The sequence below is a fragment of the Lissotriton vulgaris genome, chromosome 2_1 (assembly GCF_964263255.1).
Source record: "Lissotriton vulgaris chromosome 2_1, aLisVul1.2, whole genome shotgun sequence".
NCBI classification, from domain to species: domain Eukaryota; kingdom Metazoa; phylum Chordata; class Amphibia; order Caudata; family Salamandridae; genus Lissotriton; species Lissotriton vulgaris.
This window is the reverse complement of record NC_141687.1, coordinates 1,986,489,604-1,986,512,066: the sequence shown is the minus strand read 5'-3', so window position 1 is coordinate 1,986,512,066 and position 22,463 is coordinate 1,986,489,604. Positions and strand designations below refer to the sequence as shown.

Genomic DNA, 22,463 nt, shown 5'->3' with positions numbered 1-22,463 from the left:
ATGACTTTTCACGAAAACTTTCCCAAAAAAAGCCTCATCCGCCGCAGTTTCTTCCTTGAACGTTTCAGGGTGATCCATGCAAAAATATTTTTTTTCATGCAGTTTTTCAGAGGCAAATTAGACATGGCTGAATGGAATTATACCAAGTTTGGCAGAAAACTAGATCTCGATTTAGAAAGCATGCTTTTTGTGACTTGGTTTAAATCTTTTCAGTACTTTGGACAAATTAAAGTTCAAAATGTATATATTGCTGGAATGTGGCATTCTGGGACATGCAGTTCAGCAATCTGGTGAGAGCTGCATGTGGGGCAGCCCACTCCGGCCGGAGTGGGAGGAATGGAGACAACAGCCAATCAAGACTGAGCAGGACAGTGATAGTAGCCCGAGGGTAGGAGGCGTGCTCATTTTCTGCAACTGGGGGCATTGAGAAAGGCCTCGCGGCCGAAATGCATTTGCCTGTTGCCTGTTGCTGTGAGAATAAAGGCTGTTCCCTGGAACCTCCCCATGGTGGCTTCTATTTTCTTTCACAAGAAAAGCACGTCGAGATCAATTACCGTGGTTCGCCAGTGACACGGTTTGGAAGCAACCCGCAGCGCAAGCTACACCGGATCCATTGGCAGCGGCAGCTCCGGCTGATGCGTGATTGTTTTCTGCGGTAGCAGATTGTCCGGTGCACACCTGGTGACCCCAGAAGGAAGAGACGCGATGTAGAGGCAATTCCGCCTCTCTGTGGATCGGATGCGGTGTCATTCGAAGCCTCGTGAAGACGTAACCTGGGTGTTTAGGGTAGCTGCGGCTTGGGGACTCGAGGGAGCACTTAACTCGATTATGATGGAAATGGAGGCACGCTCTACTCTTGAACTCACCTGCCAGTCACACATTTGAACAGGCGGACTTCTCGAACCTTGAAATCCCTTTGCTGGAATGTGGCATTCTGGGACATGCAGTTCAGCAATCTGGTGAGAGCTGCATGTGGGGCAGCCCACTCCGGCCGGAGTGGGAGGAATGGAGACAACAGCCAATCAAGACTGAGCAGGACAGTGATAGTAGCCCGAGGGTAGGAGGCGTGCTCATTTTCTGCAACTGGGGGCATTGAGAAAGGCCTCGCGGCCGAAATGCATTTGCCTGTTGCCTGTTGCTGTGAGAATAAAGGCTGTTCCCTGGAACCTCCCCATGGTGGCTTCTATTTTCTTTCACAAGAAAAGCACGTCGAGATCAATTACCGTGGTTCGCCAGTGACACGGTTTGGAAGCAACCCGCAGCGCAAGCTACACCGGATCCATTGGCAGCGGCAGCTCCGGCTGATGCGTGATTGTTTTCTGCGGTAGCAGATTGTCCGGTGCACACCTGGTGACCCCAGAAGGAAGAGACGCGATGTAGAGGCAATTCCGCCTCTCTGTGGATCGGATGCGGTGTCATTCGAAGCCTCGTGAAGACGTAACCTGGGTGTTTAGGGTAGCTGCGGCTTGGGGACTCGAGGGAGCACTTAACTCGATTATGATGGAAATGGAGGCACGCTCTACTCTTGAACTCACCTGCCAGTCACACATTTGAACAGGCGGACTTCTCGAACCTTGAAATCCCTTTGCTGGAATGTGGCATTCTGGGACATGCAGTTCAGCAATCTGGTGAGAGCTGCATGTGGGGCAGCCCACTCCGGCCGGAGTGGGAGGAATGGAGACAACAGCCAATCAAGACTGAGCAGGACAGTGATAGTAGCCCGAGGGTAGGAGGCGTGCTCATTTTCTGCAACTGGGGGCATTGAGAAAGGCCTCGCGGCCGAAATGCATTTGCCTGTTGCCTGTTGCTGTGAGAATAAAGGCTGTTCCCTGGAACCTCCCCATGGTGGCTTCTATTTTCTTTCACAAGAAAAGCACGTCGAGATATATATATATATATATATATACATATATATATATATATATATATATACATATATATATATATATACACATACATATATATATATATATATATATATATATACATATATATATATATATATATACATACATATATATATATATATATATATATATATATAGCACAGCGGAACCACCACCGATGATCTATGGATCCACCTGTATTATGATTGGTTGGCAACAATTAACCACAGTGGATACGCAAAGACCGATGATCTATGGATCCACCTGTATTATGATTGGTTGGCAACAATTAACCACAGTGGATATGCAAAGTCAACCACGTATTGTGACTGGTTTGCAACCTGAAGGAAAAGTTGGGGCCGCTATCTTAGCCCTTGGGGACTTGGCACCGGAGTCCTAGAAAATATAATTAAATATAATATAAGGGGGAGGTGGGAGTACCCTGACCTACTGGACCTTGTGGGGGGCTCCCTCGGAGTTAAAATACATGTAATTTGTTTTCATGATTCCATGCATCTATTGTGATGCCCAGATTGGCGAATAATGGTGGATCAGAGGCAGTACAAAAAAAAGAGGTTGGGCACCGAAGCCTATGCTGCGAACAACTGAAGACTGTTCGCAAGAAGGAGTTGGGCATGGCAACAGACATCTTACTTTAGGTTAAAAGAAAAATATACAATTTCACTGAAATAAAAACAAAGAATAAAGTGACGATTTAGTCAGGAATTAAAATAACATCTTACTTTACATTTTTGTAAGAAAAAATAGAAATTCACTGAAAAACCAAATGTTAAAATGACGTCATACTTAGGTTAAAATGTAAACTCAAACAACATTTTAACCAACAATACCACTGAAATAAAACCACTGAAACTCACCAGTAATAGTTATCTCAAGTAACTATAACTAATGCCCTAAAGTAACTACAAAACTTGTACCCTTACATGTTACACCACTCATGGCATGTTCAAAGACTGCATTCATAAAATCCCTAATGACAGCTCCAATAAAAACGTTGATAACACCACTGTGTATGGTGGGGGTGCGAGTTATAGTTACTTTAGGGAACAAGTTACAGTTAACTGTAATTTCCGCTGTGGATGGATATATATATATATATATATATACATACATACATATATATATATACATACATACATATATATATACATACATACATATATACATACATATATATATATATATTAGTATTCTTCCAGACGGCTTCCCGGTTCTAAGTATGAAATATAGGAAATTATAATGTTAAGTTGGCTTGTTTTTTTGTAAAATAATTCTTTATAAAAATTATTAAAAAAAAGAGTATAAATTAAAAAAATATATAAAAATGATTTGGACATGAACATGTGTTTAGCCAGTTTAATAGACAGCACGCATATCGATTGGGACATGTTAGCAACAGATGTTGTTTCTTTTATGTCTATATGCACTGTACCTTTAAATTTGAAAATATCCAATGAGAAAATGACTTTGAGAAAGGCTGGGACCAGCCGAAACGAGAGATAGATAGATAGATAGATAGATAGATAGATAGATAGATAGATAGATAGATAGATAGATAGATAGATAGATAGATAGATAGATAGATAGATAGATAGATAGATAGATAGATAGATAGATAGATAGATAGATAGATAGATAGATAGATAGATAGATAGATAGATAGATAGATAGATAGATAGATAGATAGATAGATAGATAGATAGATAGATAGATAGATAGATATATATCTATATATTCCAGCTCTGCGTTTCTCTCGTGATTAGCGAAAAGAGAAAATCCGGCACTCGCGGGGGAAGTGTTCAGTATGTTTCTAATCCGAACCACTCCGCAGACAAACGCGTTTCGGTTTTCCTTCGTCAGTGATACTGACGAAGGAAAACCGAAACGCGTTTGTCTGAGATATATATATATATATATATATATATATATATATATGATTCCCGCCTTGCTTCGACAAAAACCTCAGACACGGACCTTCTGGTGAGTGCAGATTTATTTAAATCCTTGCAGACTTACTCGCCATAAAGTTTCGGTTCTGTGGAGCCTTGATCATATATATATATATATATATATATATATATATATATATATATATATATATATATATATATATATATATACATACATACATACATACATCAATATATATATACCTCTCTCTCTCTCTCTATATATATATATATATATATATATATATATATATATATATATATATATATATATATATATATATATATATATATATATAATACCTTTTTCCTATGGACAATTTCCCATGTTTTAGGTGGGGAGCAGCCTCTTTATTTGAAGCAATCTACAACACCACTGACTTTCTGAATATGATCACCTCAAATGTCTGTTATACTTGCAGATAGATAATTTGAGCATATGATTATCAAAGAGCCCTCAATTCAGAGATAGGTAAGCAATAAAGCATTTGCCATGTTTGCAGCAATGCCTTTAAATATAGGATTAGCTTTTGCTATTCATGATGCCCTGAAAAACAACAAAAGCCTTTCAACAGGTCAGGCACTCCATTACAAATCTGGATAGGGAAAATACATTCCAAGCCAACCTGGAATAAATAAAAGTATTTCTCTTTTCCATTTGAAGCCTAAACTAAAATGCAGAAAATGTGCTATTAAATAACCAAACACTGGAAAAAAAGACCGCTACCTAGGTTATCAGACAAGAATTGAAAATGGCTTTGAAAATCAATCTCACACTGGTTAGATACTCCTGCACTACATAAATGACCTACAATTTTTGTATGACAGTAAATAAAACACGAGTAAAAAAAATAGATATAATAAGCGCCCAAAAATGCAGGCAAGACTCACATGGGAAAACTGTGGCTGCGATGGCATATGAAATGAGCCAGTGACAAAGGCAGGTGTACTGTGACACACAGGTGTTGAGGCCAAAGGGAATAGTGGCAGTACTGCTGTGGCTCGAGGCTGGTCAGTTTTCATGGGTTCATCTTTCTGCTTCCTCTGCGTCTCGCCAGTATTTTCCAGTGGTGCAGATGTATCCATTGGTTCGTCTGCATTAAAGAGTAAAGTCAAACTTGTCTGCGCACACTGAAATTTCAGAAATTAAATAAAAAAAGAAGTATATCCTCAATGGCTAAATTTAACGGTTAAGAATTTCCCTTTTTGAAGCAAGGTTGAACATGCAAAATATTAATAATCTACAAAATATGCTTACTTAACATCTGATACACCAAGTAAATGGCGCTGGGATACCGAGTGTACTTTCAAATTTGACCTAAGCCACAAAGAGTGCTAAAAACACCAAGTCCCCTAAATGCATCTCCAATTTATGAGTTCACACATAACTACAGCAGCATGCAAAACGAAATTTAAAACACACATATATAATGAAAAGGGGCCTAAAAAAGATTGTGGTTTAAGAGGTGGTTACATCCAAGAAAGTTATTTTGTCAATCGCTCCTAATCCTGCTATCAAAGACCCTTATGAGATAGGGCACAACCAAAATACATAATTCAAAGTATCATCAAGGACTAATGAAATATATTTAATGTAAAGGTTTTTCTTTTTAAAATAATATACATACAGTCATTAACAGTCAAATAAAACTATGAAATCCTGTTGTACTCTAATCACTACTAAATACAGGACTAAAAATTATGAACAATAAAGTTGAGAGAAATACAGAGAGATGTGATAATGATGGGGTAGCAAAACAAATACGCTTATTTTAATATCAGAAGAGTAATCACAACTTATTTTATTACATGAAGGAAGAAAATAAGTAACTTACCTGTAACTTCGGTTATCCGGTATTGGTATCTTTCACAGATTCACATGCCTGAATCAATCCCCATCGTCCCACTGTAAAATATTCAAGCAGTGCTTTAAATGCTTCATAGGCCATAATGGCCTTAAGCCAAGGATATAGTAGCCTATTCATGTCCTTTTTTTAAAAAAAGGACTAAATGTTGTAACCTATCAATCAGCTGCCAGCAGAGGCAAGTTCTCTAAGGTTTTCCAAGCACATATGGGAAGTAAGAATCCCAAAAATGAAAGCGAAATGCCTCTACGGGGAGGAGGGAGGGTACCATGTGAATCTATGAAAGATACCAATATTGGATAAGTAACTTATTTTCTTATCCAGTATTTGGGTATCTTTCATAGATTCACATGCCTGAATCAGAATAGCAAAAAGCATCTAAAATTGTACTGTTATTAGAGGAAGGCCTGAGACCTGTAAATCATAACCCCCCCAAATTACTGACATTTAATAGTAACATTTGTAATTAAGCATATACTCTTTCAAATTCTGGACAGATGTCAGAAAGATGCCTAGAACACAATATGCAAAAATATCAATTGATGGACAGAATGCAGAACAACCCCAGGACAGAGATCTGTGTCTAAATCAATAGTTTTGTTTGCTCACCATGCCATTCCAGTTTGGACCCAGCCAAATGCAAATCAGTCTTTAGCCTGCGCACAATGGAAACAGTCCAGCCTGAACTGCCAGGCAGAGTCCTCCCTGAACTGGAAACAAGCATCCTAGGACCGGTTTCGGGCTTTCAGCCCTCAACAGCCAGGATAGCTTGTCTCCAGTGGCATGGAGAGCACGGGACCCACACCTGGGCATACCCGTCCCACTCGGGGTGACAAACGCAAAAAAAACAATTGATGGACAGAATGCAGACATTCACAACAGCACAGAGATCTGGGCCTAAATCCATCGTTTTTTTCTCACTCTGGGTGACAAATACAAAGGACCTGGCCTGGAAGTTCGGGCTGGACTGTTCCCGGTGGGCGCAGGGTCAAGACTGATTTGCATATGGCTAGGTCCAAACTGGAATGGCATGGTGAGCAAAAAAACGGTATCTCGCTAACCTTCCTTGCAGAAGTGAGAGCCAGTAGGAGGTTCACCTTCCAGGTGAGAAACGTGAGCTTTGCTTTGTGAATTGGTTCAAACGGCTGCCTCATTAACTGTGCATGGACTAAGTTGAGCTTCCATTCCAGAGAACGGACCCGGGGAAATGCGCTGAAAAGGCCCCTCATGAATTGTTTTATAAGACTAGAGGCACAGAGAGAAGGATCTTGAGGAGACTTCCTATAATGGGAAATTGCAGCCAGGTAAACCTCCACTGAAGACAGAGTGAGACCTGCCTTGGCCAAAGAGAGGAGATATGGTCAAATCTTCTCAGGAGGTGCTTGAAGCGGGTGAAGGTTGTTTAGTTGGCACCAGGAACAGAATCGCTTCCATTTTAGGCAGTATGTCTTGTTAGTGCTATCCGCTTGAGATTCGGCAATAACTTCCCTGCATTCCTGCGAGATATCCAAGTCCCTGAATTCTATGAACTCAGGTGCCATGCGTGCAAACAAAAAGGTCTGAATGAATCACTTGGCCCTGTTCTCTCGTCAGCAGAGAAAGAGATGACAGCCGGTGTATGGTCATCGACTCGGACAGCAGGAGTAGCTCCGAGAACCAGTACTGCCTGGGCCATCGTGGCGCTATCAGTATCAGACAACAGCCTTCCGTCTTCATCTTGGTTAACACCGTGGGAATTAATGGGATGGCGGAAAAGTGTAAGCATATATCCCGGACCATCGCATTAAAAGGGCATTCCCCCTCGAACATGGTAGAGGGAATCTGCTGGCATAATACTGGCATTTGGCATCTCCGTTGAGCTAAGAGGTCTAAAGTTGGTTTTCCCCACCATCGAAAGATCTTCTCGAGTTGGGACTGCTCCAGTCTCACTCATGACAAGTGGCCTGCATTCTGCTTAATGTGTCCGCCAGAGTATTGTGCAGACCTCTGACAAGCTCGGCCCTTAATGAGGTTCAATATTTCGTCGTCCAATCCCATAACTCTTGCGCTTCCTGAGATAGGGTAATTAATTTGGTTTCCCCATGTTTGTTGACATAATACATGCTGGTTGTATTGTCCGTACCAACCCGCACGGAGGAGCCAGCTATCCTCAGCAAGAAAACCTGAAGAGATAGGAAGATGGCTTTGAGCTCCAGCCTGTTGATGTGCTGATATTTCTGCGCCGAGGACCATCTGCCCTGAATTTGTAACTCGTGTGCAGGTGACCTTCTCAGCCCTCCATGGAGGAATCCATTGTCAGTATGAAGTCTGGGATAGTATGGAGAAAAGTAAGAACTTTTACCAGATTTTGAGCATGAAACCACCATTGCAGTGCCTCTACCATTCGTGTTGTGATCTGAACTACATCCTCGAAGGATCCGGAAGCCGGTTGCCATTTCTTTTGTAGCTCCTCTTGAAGAGGCCTCATTCTAAGTCTGGCTAAGTGGCACCAGCTCTATTGTTGAAGAATACATCCCCAGGAACAACGTGTACATTAGCACACAAACTGACCCTTTCTTCATATGCTCTTCGCAAGTTTTTGCAAACTTATCTATCTTTCGTGAGATAGGAAAGCTTTGCATTGGATAGTATCTATGGACGCTCCCAGGAAGGATATGACTTGACTTGGATTGAAAGAAGATTTCATCTTTGTTTACAGTGAGTTCCAAGGTCCTGAACATGTGAAGGCAGGTGCTTGCAGCTTGACTAGCTTTCTACGCTAGGGGTGATTTGAGCAGCCAATCGATGAGATACAGGAATACTTGAAGTCCTTCAGATCGCAGGGCTGCTGCTAAGGGCACCAGGCACTAGGTGAAGATCCTTGGCACGGATTCGAAACCAAACAGACATACTTTATATTGGTAGTGGGTCAAGCCACCATGAATCTTAGGAATTTCAGATGGATTGGGAAATGAAAATATGTGTTTTCCATATCAAGCAAGGTCATGATGTCTCCTTTGTTCACACGACCTAGGATATCGGAAAGCGTTACCATTCTGAATGTTTGTTTCCTGAGAAACTTGTTGAGATTCTTCAGGTCCAGTATCGGTCTCCATTATCCTGATTTCTTTTTTATTAGGAAAAAACAAGAATAAAAACCTTTTCCCTTTTGCGACATCGGGACTTTCTCTATCACTCCCTTGGCAAGCATGACCAAAGTCTCTTTGCATAATAAGTGAAGATGAGTGTGGGAGGGGGCACCCTTGAGTGCAGTAGTCAGTGGGTGCTTAATAGATTCTGGAGTGTGAATGTTGGTGACAAGGTTCAGCACAAAGAGATACGTTGTTATTTCGCGCCACTGGTGGACATAGCTGGAAATCTTCGCAACCACAGGTTGGGAGGGGAGGGAGGCTGGTACCCTGGTGTGACGATTGTTTCCTGCCTGAATCACGACCCTGTAGAGGCATTCGTTTGCAGCCTTCCTGGCAAGAGAAACCAGCTGTAGATGACTGACGGTATGATGGAGGATTGTCTGTATTGAGACTGGTATGGTGAATACTGCTGAGCCCTCTGGTGACCTCCTTTGTAAGGGCCAAATCCTCGCCCACTAACACCTCTGAAGGGCACCTTTCTGTATTGCAATGTGCCCAACGACTTTGCGGTGTCCATGTCATTTTTAATCGCCAACAATGCCTCACTGATGTGCTTTCCGAAGAGGGACTCACCATTGAAAGCCATGTCCAAAACGTTTGTCTGCACCTCAGGCTTAAAGGTGGTAGGTTTCACACATCCTTGCCGTCCGAGTAGAGCAGCTCCCGGCAGTTGTCTAAAACCAGTATTGGTTATATCAAGGGCACAATCAATGGTTTCCGAAGCTGCATGCTCCCCTTCCACCTGTATGTTTCGTGACTCTGGTCTCTTATCTTCAAGGATAAGGTCTGTTAAACTGGCCATGTTTGACCACATTCGGTGGTCAAAGCGGCCGATAATGGCTAAAGCATTCACTGCCCTAATTGTTACTGCTGCCATAGACTAGAAACGTTTCCCATAAATGTCCATTCTACGCCCTTCCTTATCCGGAAAAGTGGTAATTGGGGTAGCAGGGGTTTTAGAGCGTCTTTGTGCGGCTTGAGAAATGACAGAGTCCAGCTTGGGGTGACCAATGGGGCAAGATGGAGAGTCCTCTGGTGCCCTATATTTCTTCTCAATACGTGGCAGCAACGGTTGTATGGACGCTGGTGCCTTAATTATTTTTATGCCTTCCTGCCATATTGTATAATTGGTATGGAGCATACCAATTACCTTGTGTCTTCTTTGAAGTCATAAAAAAGCATTTGGTCTGTTTCACCATAATATACAGATGAAACCTGTTATCTGCCCTCCACATTAAGTTATGAAATCCTCCGATACTCTCCGGAGGTGAATCTGATGGGAGTTGTGGAGGAGGGGAGGGAGTTGGTATAACATAATTGTCCTAAGGATGAGAAGAGATTGGATTCGGCAGCTCACCTTCCTCTCTATTCTCGTCTGAAGAGGAGGCATCTGGTGCTCCAGGGTCGGGTATATTCACAGGTGTGCTTGCAGGTTGAGCGCCTGCGTGCTTGGAGGATCTATTGGAGGTACCGGCCTGTCTGGCTGACTCGGTTGCAGCGGGAACCTCTCTCGGTAATCCACCAATATAGCCTGTATCAGTGATCGTGGCAGATGGACCAGGAGCCATATATCCCTACTGGTAGTAATGCGTCTCGTCATGAGAGATCTCATCTTTATCTTCCCAACACTTTACTTGGAGCTCAGATGGGCTGTCAGCATCATCATCCTCATCCTCATCCTCATCCTCATCTTCTACATAGAACTCTAGCAGATATGACGGAAGTAAGGCCGAAACCTTACTAAACTCTTGCATGGTTGGCCATGGGAAAGTCTTAGTTACTTTTGTGGCTGGAGTAATCCTCGTAGCGTCGACGGTACAAAAACCACAGGAAAAGAAAATCCCATCATTGAAGGTGTCGTCGTCAGCGAAAGAGCAGTGGTCGTCGACGGGGCACTCGTCGACGAGTCGGGTGTCGTCAGAATTTTTTGCCGACCGTATCTTAGTCGACGAGGGAGCATCGATGATCTTCGACAACGATGGGCTCCTCTGTGTCGAAGCGGAGACTGGAGTAGACAGTATTTGGCCCTGGATTGCCGTGGTCGTCACTGTTGCTGTCAACAACAGCGTCCTCGATGTAACACTGAATGTCGTCGACGAGTGAGGGAGAGTCATCGACAATGATTTTTTGACAGTTTTTCTCTCCACAGGATCGGACGAGGAGGCTCTAGGATGAACTCCTTCCTTCCTGGTAGGCGTAAAAAGTACAGATAACGCTGGCGAAAAGAAGTGTTTAGCTACCGTCTCTTTTTTGAAGCCTTGGAGTCCTGGCAAGGCTTGTGTTGTTTTCTACTTTCACCTGAAGAGCTTATGGGATGTAGAGGCTCTCGTATCTTCCTCATCAGAAGGAGACTGGTGTTTAGCGGTCTGAAGCCACAATAACAACCTTCCCTCTATGTCCTTGAGGGCTATTTGAGAAGGTGCGGAAGATTTACATTCTCTCACCTCATGCCTTGGATAAAGGCAGTAAAAACACTCCTTATGTGGATCATCCACATGGACTCTTCCCTTGCACCTTGTTTTACATGGACGGAGGAGGCCTTTTTTGTCTGACATGATGCCAAGATTTGAGAAAGTTGAAGAAAAACTGAGCAGCACTCAGAGAGTCTCCCTTCCATACGACACTAGATGAAAATCTGAGAGAACTTGACTCTGCTGAGAGTGTTCTAGAGGGTGCAGGCAGCTGACTGGCTAGGTTCCAACATTTGGTCCTTTTTTTAAAAGGAATAGATAGGCTACTATTTACTTGGCTTAAGGCCATTATAGCCTATTAAGCTTTGAAAGCACTGCTTGAATATTTTACCGTGGAACTCCAATCTAGATAACGGGGAATGATTCAGGCATGTGAATCTATGAAAGATACCCTAATACTGGATAAATCAAAATAGTTACTGGTCTGCAACTACTGTTCTCCAGCATTAGTATCTTTCAAAGATTCTCATGCTTAAATTAAACAATGACAACTGGCGGAGACATTGGTGGCATTGGAAACAAGTGGTGTACCTTCAGAAAACCCCATTTGCTTCAGGTGGAGGAACAAATAATGAGGAAAAGGAAAGTAGGGGACTGTTAGAACTGGCTATTTCTGGTTGGCTAAGGCTGACGGCAAAGCTAGGCAGAAACCACCATTCTAGTCAGGGCAAGGGAGTCACACGCCAAGATAACCCCTGCTCACCCCCTTGGTAGCTTGGCACGAGCAGACAGGCTTATCCCGGAGGCAATGTGTAAAGCATTTGCGCATGCACACAACAGCAACAATATCCTAGGCACACCACAAAAGGAACTCCACACAAGGTTATATAAAAATAACTTTTGTATTGTAAACACACATGTGATAGTATCACACAATATACATGGTGCCAACTGGCACGGGCAATATTCACAAGGGATTATTTACACCAGGACAGGGCCACATGGGCCACTGTCAGAATCATCACTTTGTAGAAATAGCACTTCTAGAACTTAGAATAAGTATAGCACAAAATAACAGTTATAAATCACAACCAGTAACTACTGGCAACAGGTAAGTACCACCTACGCAATCCTAACCACCTTAGGAGAATGTCACGCAGGGAACCAGGACCTCACTAGGACCACCTGTACTAGAAAGAACAACCACCTAAGTATCACAATACAATTAGGGGGGGTATAAGCAAGAACACATTACACATGATGCATCACAACATTCAGAGGTGTAGGGAAGGGAAACACATGATGCATAAAACATACATTCAGCGGTGTAATAACAAGGCACATGATGCATAAACCAACGCATTCAGAGGTGTAAAATCAAGGAAGACACATGATGCATAAAAACATTCAGAGGTGCCAGAACATAACTCAATAGCGCAAAAACACATGATGCCCAAAAACATTCAGAGGTGTAAAATCAAGGTGCGTAATCATATTAAATGCATTTCATTTCCTAGCACCACATCACATTGCGCAAAACTCACATTGGGCAACTACCATCATAACATAGCAGGTTAATTTATATCAGCGCATAAGACACGGACACGTGTTGGTGATCCTTATTAATACGGGAAGTATTACACGATACGGATAAAATATTATGGTACGAGCAGACAATTATGTCAGAAGGTGAGATATACACCACGGATATCGGGTCTTATACTCTATTTAAACCGCCACATGTGTAAACGATAACACTGATACAGTTGTTAATCTATTGTAGGTAATGTGAATTATGCGCTGATATTTGGATGGGAACAGTAGCCTTTGGAAAACCATATATATAGATTTGGAATTAAATACTTTCTGGTGAGTGGATTTTTCGGTCCAATTATGATGCTACTGAACAGTTTCAATTCGTACAGATGTTTACATGATTTGAGCAATATGGTGTATACAGCGTTGACAACACCCTATACATACTTTATTTTAGGTGTTGATATATATGAGTGGAATTACATCAAGTAATACGGAGTCTGATTCATATTCTTATACTGCGCAGTGACGACTAGCATGCTGTAATTTAACAGCAGATAGGTGAGTTATTTATGAGTGACCTGTGAGCCATGGGTGTTATTAGGGACCATGACCTTAGACTCTTTCTACTCCTATGAAATCATAGTTGATATTGCTCTTTGATGTATAAATAGCTTGTTGGATTATTGTGGATATCATGATTTTGGCACATATTTCCTTCTTTAAGAAACCATTGTATAAACACTGTTAATAGACATCAAACCTGAGTTAAGGTTGAGATGATATACTAAGGGAATTTTACTGTAATGAATGTAACAATTGTTTTTTTGCGTTGTAACTTGCATAAACCAAGTTTTGACTTTAAATATTTGGGTTGCAGCCCTGAGGAAGTCAATTGGTCCTACACGGACTTGACGAAACGCGTGTTGGCTGCGAGAGATCGGTTGATGGATTTTGGATTGGATTTGAAAGAAGACTGAATATTAAAAGAAATAGTGAAAACTATATCAAGACTTTTTGATAATTTGTGTGCTCGGAGGATCAAATTAATCGTTTGGACCCTTGGTTTGTCTTGGAGACTGTGGTAACCAGTCCCCCACCTCTTCCTGAGCACCAATGTGATAGCTTGATTGATTACATACACCTTGACTTTGTGCAGTGCGCTCTTTGAAGCCGTTACCATTGTGTTTTATAACATAGCAGGTAACCACATTGCGCAAACTTACATAAACCACCACCTGTGGCAGTCCCTAGGCCAACTGGCCTTGTTGGGGCTAGGACGCCCTGTGTCCAAAAAGTCAGGGGCCTAAACGGTGAAGCTGCCCACTAATTGCTGGGCAGCTGGGACATCAATAAAACTATGACATGAGCTCTCATTAGCCCTCGAACAGAACTGCGTCAAAAGGTAGGAGCCACACAGGCTCTCGAACAAATATGCCCCCAAGAGCCTCTCGGGGCTCGTCAACAAAGGGGTCACCTGAGCCTCTCTGGGCTCTAATCATGAAATGCCCTCAAGAGCCTCACTGGGCTCCAAATAATGTAAAGGTGGCCACAAGCCTCTCTGGGCTCTACAACGAAGCAATGCCCCAGAGCCTTTCTCAGTCTCTCAGTAAAGGAAAATGCCCCCGGAGCCTCTCAGGGCTCCAATCACCAGGAATGTCCCTGAAGCCCTCGTGGGCTTCACAACAACCATGCGCCCGAAAATCAGGAGGGGCACTGGGTAGGAGGGGGCGAGCACCGGCAATCTGCCCCGACGCCCCCTCTGACAATACTGGCCCCTTCGATGGAGTCCCCCCCCTCTGGGGACTCACTAAGCCACAACTGCTCCCCTCTCCTGAAGCGGCCCGCACTCACCGGTCTGCTTCCCGGCGGCAGATCATTTTCTCCGGCTGCGGGGCTCTCCCTTCACTCTGGGAGCCTCGCGGACAGACTTCTCCGGTTGCTCCATTGCAGAGCGGGCCACGCGCTGGGTCAGGTGGAGGTGGGGTGGGCTCTCGTCCTCCCCCTTGATGGCGATGCACCCTCGGCCGCCTGCGGGGCTCTCCCAGGGCACGGGAGCCCCGCGAGAGGGTCCAAGTACTTCCGGGTCGCCCGGCACAGCTTGCCTGACTTCCGGGTCGCGGCCGCGGCCAATCGCAGCGCGGCCCTGGGGTAGGGAGGCGGGACAGCGCCTCCCAATCGCTCTCCGGGCTGGCGGCTTCCTTGAGCACCAGCAGCACTTCAGGCCAATGCCAGGTGGGCACCGGCTCATTTAGAATAAACAATAAAACTAGGTGGGCACTCGATAGGCTCCGCAATCCTGGGCAAATGCCGGGTGGGCACCGGCCAAAGGGCTCCCCAGCGCTAGAACCAAATAAAGCGCTATGGGCAAAGATAAAGCGCTCCTAAGCGCTAGGGAGAGCATACAAGCGCTTCCAGGCGCTAGAAGCTACAAGTCAGGCGCTAGAAGCTACAAGTCAAGCTCTTCCAAGCGCTAGCAGGCAAAAAGAAGGTCCAAGTAAAAATAAAGCGCTCCCAGGCACTAAGGGGGCAGAGTCCATCAAGCCCCCAAGGCAAAGACTCCCATAGCAAAGGGGTCCCAGCATCCAGCAGGGAGTCTCCAGAGTCCATCAGGTATCCAGGGGCTGGGCAGGGCTCAGGGAGGCAAGCCTTCCCCTGAGCCCAAGCAGCAGCACGCCCCTGGCAGGATTCAAGCTAGAAACAAGAACATTTTGGAAGGGGACACAGCCCCTTTTTATACAGAGAAATCCTTTGTCTAGCAGGGTGCAGGCAGTGTGAGAACCAGCTAGAACTGGTTATAGGGAATTCCTTTCACTGGCCAGGCTAGGGACATCAGACGCACCCCAGGGGGTGGAGCCAGCATTGTGTGGGGAAAACCAAGCCTCACTCAGGACCCTCAAACCAGACAGTCAATCGACAAGCAGGCCCAGGCTCACTCCTCCCCTCACATCAGCATGCTAAACACTCCATTCACCACCAGGGCAGACCCTCCCAGACTCTTGGAGCCAGGCTCACCAGCCAATCACACGCCAGACACAAATTACACAAATATGCCAACTTCTAAAAGTGGCACTTCTATACTAGACACAATCATGCCGCATATACCATTTGCGCAGCATTCAATCTCACGAGTTTGCACATACCAAACTCGACCCTGCACTCCCCACACATCAGGAACTACCATGGGCATACATATTCCCCATTCATTCCTATGGGAGGGCAGGTCACTCACCACACATACACAGAGAGCTCACGCACTTTACACTGTACCACAGTGAAAAAGTGCGCAGAGGCCTAAAATCACCAACACCAGGTCACAGAAACAGGCTAGGAAAAAACAAAATGTCTTGGGGTGAACCTGCCAAAAGGGCCGGGTCCAACAGGGACTGTTATACTTCTCCACCTTTTCAAATTAAGAGCATAGTGTTTTGATCTGGCTCGTTCAGATGTACTTTTTGACATGAGATATTGTAAGGCTGACACAGAGTGGAGGTTTGTTCTGCTCAAAGGGGTACTGGAAGGATTAGAAATCTGCCTTCTGAATGTGTATACTCCTAATACTGATTACAAAGAGTTCTTTCTATTGTTACGTGAGAAGCTCCGCTCCTATATTGATGTCCCCATAATCTGGGCTGGGCTGGGCGGTTACTTAGAAGACACTTACCCAGACTGGGGACGAAACCAAACAGGGTCACAGCACTAAAAAAGGCAATGGTAGATTTTCACTGCATAGATATCTGGTGAGAGCTACACCCGGGACTGCAGTGCTTTTCATGTTACACAATGGTTCATGACACTTTGGGCCGTCTGGATCGATTCTTAGTTACAGCTCTATAGGCACATTGGTCTGGTACTGTAAAATATCTGGGACAGATTCTATCTAATCATGCACTGCTACTGTGCGTGTAGAACATGGGTAGGACAAACCCTGTATTCCCCTAAGAAGGCTGGATGCAGAGGCCCTTCTGGATGCAGTCTACCAAACAGAGCTGGGGCAAGATTCTGTCTGATTAGTTCGAAAATAATTGGAACCTCACAGGAACAGATGGGAATGAATTAAACCCTTACATTTGTGACAAGGTGGGAGTGTCTTACAAATACAAAGCCTGAGTAAATGGGTAGCATGAAAGAACTGACATGACTGCAAATCCGAGCTCTTGACGGGAGGAGGAAGCTCAGAAGTTGGCACTTCAGTGTAGAGTGGGAGATATGTGGGACAGGCTGGACTGGTTCACTCAGCCAGAGTAAAGGCAGACATTCCATAATGAAGGGGTTAAATGAAACGAGGACCTCTGGTATGCTTCAGCTATCCATGAGAGAAGCAATAATAAATATAGTATCAAACCCAGGTAAGGATCCAAAGGAACAAGGTTCTTAAGGCCAGTCAATGATGAATGTAGACACAAAGAAATTATCAAAGGCCCTGGCGACTCAGTTGAGATGCATGGTGACCCATTTCATTAGCCACGATCAGTGTGGCTCTGCGCCAGAAAGGAGAACCCATATGTCTTTATGCAGACTTTCCCAAGTCAGGTCTATGGTCCAAGAAGATGAGATTAACAGCGCCCTAGTGGAGTTGACATACAAAAGTTGCCTTTGACACGCTTAATTGGGAATAACTTTGGACAGTGCTTGGACAGATGGATTTGGGCCTCAATTCATCTAGTGGGTTAAACGGCTGGAAGCCAAGCCCTTGGCCTAGGTGCGTACGAGTGGACTGTGTCAGAGAAAATAGACATAGTGAGAGGCACCGGATAGGGATGCTCTCTAACCCCCTCGCTCTTCACCATGGTGATGGAGCAGTTCGAAATATATCTGCAGAGCCAAGTGTTAAAATGGGGAATATGTTTGGGATATACTAAACATATTGTTTCAATGCATGTGCATGACACTCATTTATCAAAAGCAATCACTAATAATCAGTGCCCCTAATGTTGCTGAACTAATTTGGAACAACTTGGGCCTTTATGTAAATAAGCACAAGACTGTGCTTTTCCCACTGGCTGGCAAACCTACCCGTCATGGAATTATTGTGGGAGTGACGGGTCTTCTAATATCTGGATATGCAAACTGCACACTTCAAAGATAATCAGTACACATATAATACGGCCACAATCATACAGGGACTTAAGAAATCAATAAAGTTTTGAAAAACCTTGCCAGTATCGGTCATGGGTCGAATAGCTCTTAGTAAAACGGGGATTCTGCCACAATGCCTGTAAATCCTTCAGACATCTATGTGTATGATATCCCGAGCAACCCTTTCAGGAGTTAAATAGCCTTCTGATCTCCTTATGGTCAGGTAAGCGGAGCAGGCTCAGTCTTGGGACACTGAAATTGGGAATGGGCAGCTTGGGACTCACATATCTACAAATGTATCCCATCGCAGGGCTCTTACAGAACGCAGTTCACTGCTGTGATGAAGAGTAGAATTGAGGAAAAAAGGCTACTGATGTGTTGTAGAGGGGATAGTGCTTCTTGAACACATAATGAATGGCTCCCACGTTGGGGGGAAGGGGATTGTCTAATTATAGCTTGTCAGGTCTCAGAGTCATGGGAAACAGCCATCAGGCCAGTCAAGAGAAGACCACCCTATGCCAGGATATTAAACACGTGGAAGACGTGACCCGTCTGACTGATGAAAACTGCTAAGAGTGTTAGACAATGGCAGAGGAAGGGGATGTCAGACCCTGGGAGACCTATATCAGTGAGATATGTTTCTTACTGAGGAGGCTCAGCAGGCATTCTGTCAGGGCAGCTTCCTCATTTTGCAAAATTATACAATGAGATGTGGGAGATCTGATCTGATTTTCCAGCAGAACCAGTCAAGTCACAAACACTGCAAGTGATACTTGACGCAGGGTCTTCTAGGCGCATGATTTCATCAAGCTTCTACGCCACATTAAAAAAAGAAAAGAAGCAATAGGCTGTTCACGGCTCATCGTCTTTGGGAAGCGGATCTTTCAGAACGACTCACAGAGAGCGAACGGTCCAGAGCCTGTGCAATGCTGCAGGATATGGCCAGCAATGTCAAATTCAAGCTTGTTTATTTCTATTATTTGCATCACACCTATCTCATGCCTCAGAGGTTGCACAGAATCTACCCTGAAAGGTCAGAGATGTGTCTGAGGTGTTATGTGCTGTTTACTGTTGTGCAAATGACCTGAACATTTAGTACATTGAAGGATTATTGGTCTGAGGTAGCAGAAAAGAAGGGTGACAATTAAATGTAACAGTTAAACAATGCTGATTGGGGCCGATAGCTACACCTTGAAAAGGTTGAAAAATCTGACATAGGTTAGCTACCCTGGGACTGCTGTTGGCTAGGCAAAGAATAGCCATACAATGGCTTTCTTCTTTTCCCTCCAGATAGCAAGCTTGAAAAGCGGACCTGCATGAATGGGCTCTTGCTGAGGAACACCGACTGCGTAAGGTGAGAGTGGATGAAAATGAGGAATGGGATTAGGGGCTTTGGGGGGAGATGGGAGATGATTAATGATCTGGCAGACTCCCCGAGCGACCAGACTGCTTTTGTGGATATCCAGATAGCTAGTTGGAGGTTGGTAGTCCGGTATTAGATGCACATGGGAGAATGAAGCCGAAACTGTGAGAGAGAGGGGAAGAAGAAAGAGACCGGGTGTGCTCTTGTTAGAAAGTTGTGGGAACCGTGTACACATGTATATTGTGGTCTCTCATTCCCCTATCGAAACTGCTGCAATTTTATATATAATTATTTGATTGACCAACATGCATCGGATGATTCATGGTACAAAGTTTAAAAAGAGGTACTGTATATTATACGTCAAGCTTTTAATGGGCAAAATGATTGAGTTAAAAAAAATTATGACTTTGAAGTCTCATGAATACAAAACCAGTTAGAAAAGAACGAGGATGGTGTGAAGAGCATTACCTTCATGAGATTGTGTACTACTGCCTGTGCAAGCGCTGTCTCTGACCTGACCTGTTTACTGAAGCTCTAGCTCTTTGTAAAAGGCTAGTGTAAAGGTCCAAGCATGTGCAACCGTAACCACAATGCTGCCAGTGGAATGAGCTCCCTTCCATTTCAATTGTATCAGGCACAGTTCCTGGTAACAATTTACTGGATTAAAGGCCGACAAAGAATTCTAAACCTACCATTCACTGGTTCTTCCTTGTTTGGTTCCAACAAGGATGACAACACATCCCACATGAAATCGTAGATGGACACGTTAAAATCAGTGGGCCTGGACATGAAAAGGGACTATAGAAAAATATATTGGCCTTTTGTTAGAGGTCTTTCCAGTAGAGGGTTCAAATCCCTCAATGGCAGCAGCAACAACTGCAGCAACCAGGATAGTCATATCATCAGAAGAGACCTAGAAAGGGAAAAGGTGGCCAATATAGAAATCTCCTCCTAAACGATGAGGTCTTATTTACCTCCTCTCCGCTAGTTACTCCAGTGTCGAAGAAGAATAACTAGTTATCTGCAAGAGTAGCAAAATATAACATAAGACAAATGGAGCTTGAATATTGTTCAGAATGAATTTTCTCTCTAGTTCAAATCATCTCAATATGTCATACCATCAAAGAAATCCTACCAAAATCATCAGGATTTGCTTATTTCACAAGTTTGCAGTGGAGGAAGGAGCCTCTGACCAAAAAAGGGATTTATTCCTGATATGTTATGTTTTATGTTCACATTCCAATCCTAAGACAACAGAGAAAGTTTATGTGGTTTGTACTTGGCCAGGACCATTAAAAAAGTCCTTTTGTCCTGAAGTTGGCTGCTCACACTTTCTCAAAGTTTCTGGCAGTGGTGGTGGCTTTATAATCAGAAGGGGGAAAGGATCACTGGTCCTGCTTAAACCCTGGGCTCACAAGTCAAGGACCTGGTATCTCCCAAAACATATATGACTCTCGTACACGTGTATATTGATCGTGATGGTCTCTCTTTTGCGGTATATACTGTGTCCCCGCTTTTCTACACGTGCGTGCGTAATCATTGAGTCATTTTTTGTCTTGTGCACCCTCCACCAGGAGGTTTGCCTTAAGGTTTAAGGCAGTAGTGATCGTGGAAAGTGGGGGGTAGTTGTGGTGTGATTAATAAAAAATCCGGAAAGCCAGACAAGAATGCTTTAATAAGTCTGGGTTCGGACAATGGTTAAAAATTGATAAGGGATTCTAGTGCATTGCATTGGTATTGTTAAAAAGAGGTCAACATGTTTCAGCCTTTGGTAGTCAGAAGATCTATAGGCTTTCGTCAGGACCAATGGGGATAAGTGAATGGTGCAGAAACTGTGAGAAGAAAAAAGGAATATTGACCTGATTCTTCGTGACTTTAAGGTTTCATTGTACCTGCAAATGTAAAAAACACGCACACAGACAACGACAAAATAGGGAGAGGGGATATGGAAAAACACATAATTATGTACAATAGTACCTTAATTTTTATAAGGAACTAGAAAATGGCAATACTTCCCGTCATACTCATTTCGGGCGTCAACTCTTCCATTCTCATGCTTCGTTTCGACTTATATTGAGGTGCCCATAGTTCTGACCATAATACTGTAGTGAAGTGCTCATAGTTCTAACAATTTCACTGTGCGTGGTCTATAGTGAAAAGCGCTAAACAGTGCGGATGGACTGTATCACTGCACACACTCTGAGTAATCCAAGGATGTGTTTATGCGGGTTAAAGGCGTGCTAATGGTGCCAATAAGGTTTTCCACGCGTCGTTGGTTTAGCGTGGCTGTATTCATGCTCAATACGCTGCGCGCGCGCTCTTTAGACAATGCGCATACCTTGTCTTAATTCGGAAATTGCTCCCTCGGGGATTTAGGCTGATCGAGAGAGGCCTTACTGCAAGGTATCAGAAAGGGGGAGTCAACAAGTGCGCTTTATTTACTTACGGTTTCCCGTTTGTTCAATGCGTCTAGTTTACCCAGTACCTTAGTGCCTTCTTACTCGGTCCCGGCAGCATGTGCTGACTCTGCCTTTCCTCACCCGGAACTACAGGGTGATGCGGTTCCTGGTTGATTTTTAACTCCGTGGCGGTAAAAATGAAAGAAGTACTATCGCAGTTGGTGCCAAAAGTCTCTTCTAAAATAAAGTAAACCTACCATTAATATTGGTAATGTAAGGAGTGCAAATCGGTTCTTACGATTAGTTCATAATTAAAATGGGGAAATTTTGTATGTAAAGGACTCGTTGTTATTTTGTTTAGATATCTCATTCAGTGAGAGAGGCTCGAGTGGGGTCATAAGTCTTTGCGCTTAAGATAGAATGCAGAGGTTTTGTTGGCAGGTCTTTTTTGAACTACAGTATTGGGCTTAATTTTGGGATCACTGGTAGAGTACATACTTTGTGGTCACCAAAAATGGGCAGAGATACTAGGACACGGCCGCTGCAAGGGGAGACTACAGCTCCCAGACATCCTCACAGCACCGCCCACTTCCGCCCTGTAGCGCGCCTAAACATCGGACGCTCCTTCCGCGTTGCGGACGCGCGCGGGCGAAGCCTAGCCAAAGGGCGGGCAGTCTGAGGCAGTCGTGGGCAGGAAGAGGCAGGGCAGGGCCAGCCCCCTGACATCCACTTATGGGTAAGCGCAAGAACATTGTTTCTGTGGAGGAAGCGGGTAAGAAGGCTAAGGGGCCGAGGCACTCCGAGTCGATCATTTCCTACCTCT

At 44.1% G+C, this 22,463-nt stretch overlaps 1 protein-coding gene across 6 annotated transcripts in view; it reads right to left on the bottom strand.

Moving 5' to 3' along the window:
• TP53BP1 (tumor protein p53 binding protein 1) overlaps positions 1-22,463 on the bottom strand; it is a 1,075,988-nt gene that overhangs the window by 700,117 nt on the left and 353,408 nt on the right. For all 6 annotated transcript variants that reach the window (XM_086958203.1, XM_086958207.1, XM_086958208.1 and 3 more), the window contains exon 11: positions 4,748-4,950. In XM_086958203.1, the coding sequence (XP_086814329.1) occupies positions 4,748-4,950 (203 nt within the window). The remainder of the gene's footprint in view (positions 1-4,747; positions 4,951-22,463) is intronic.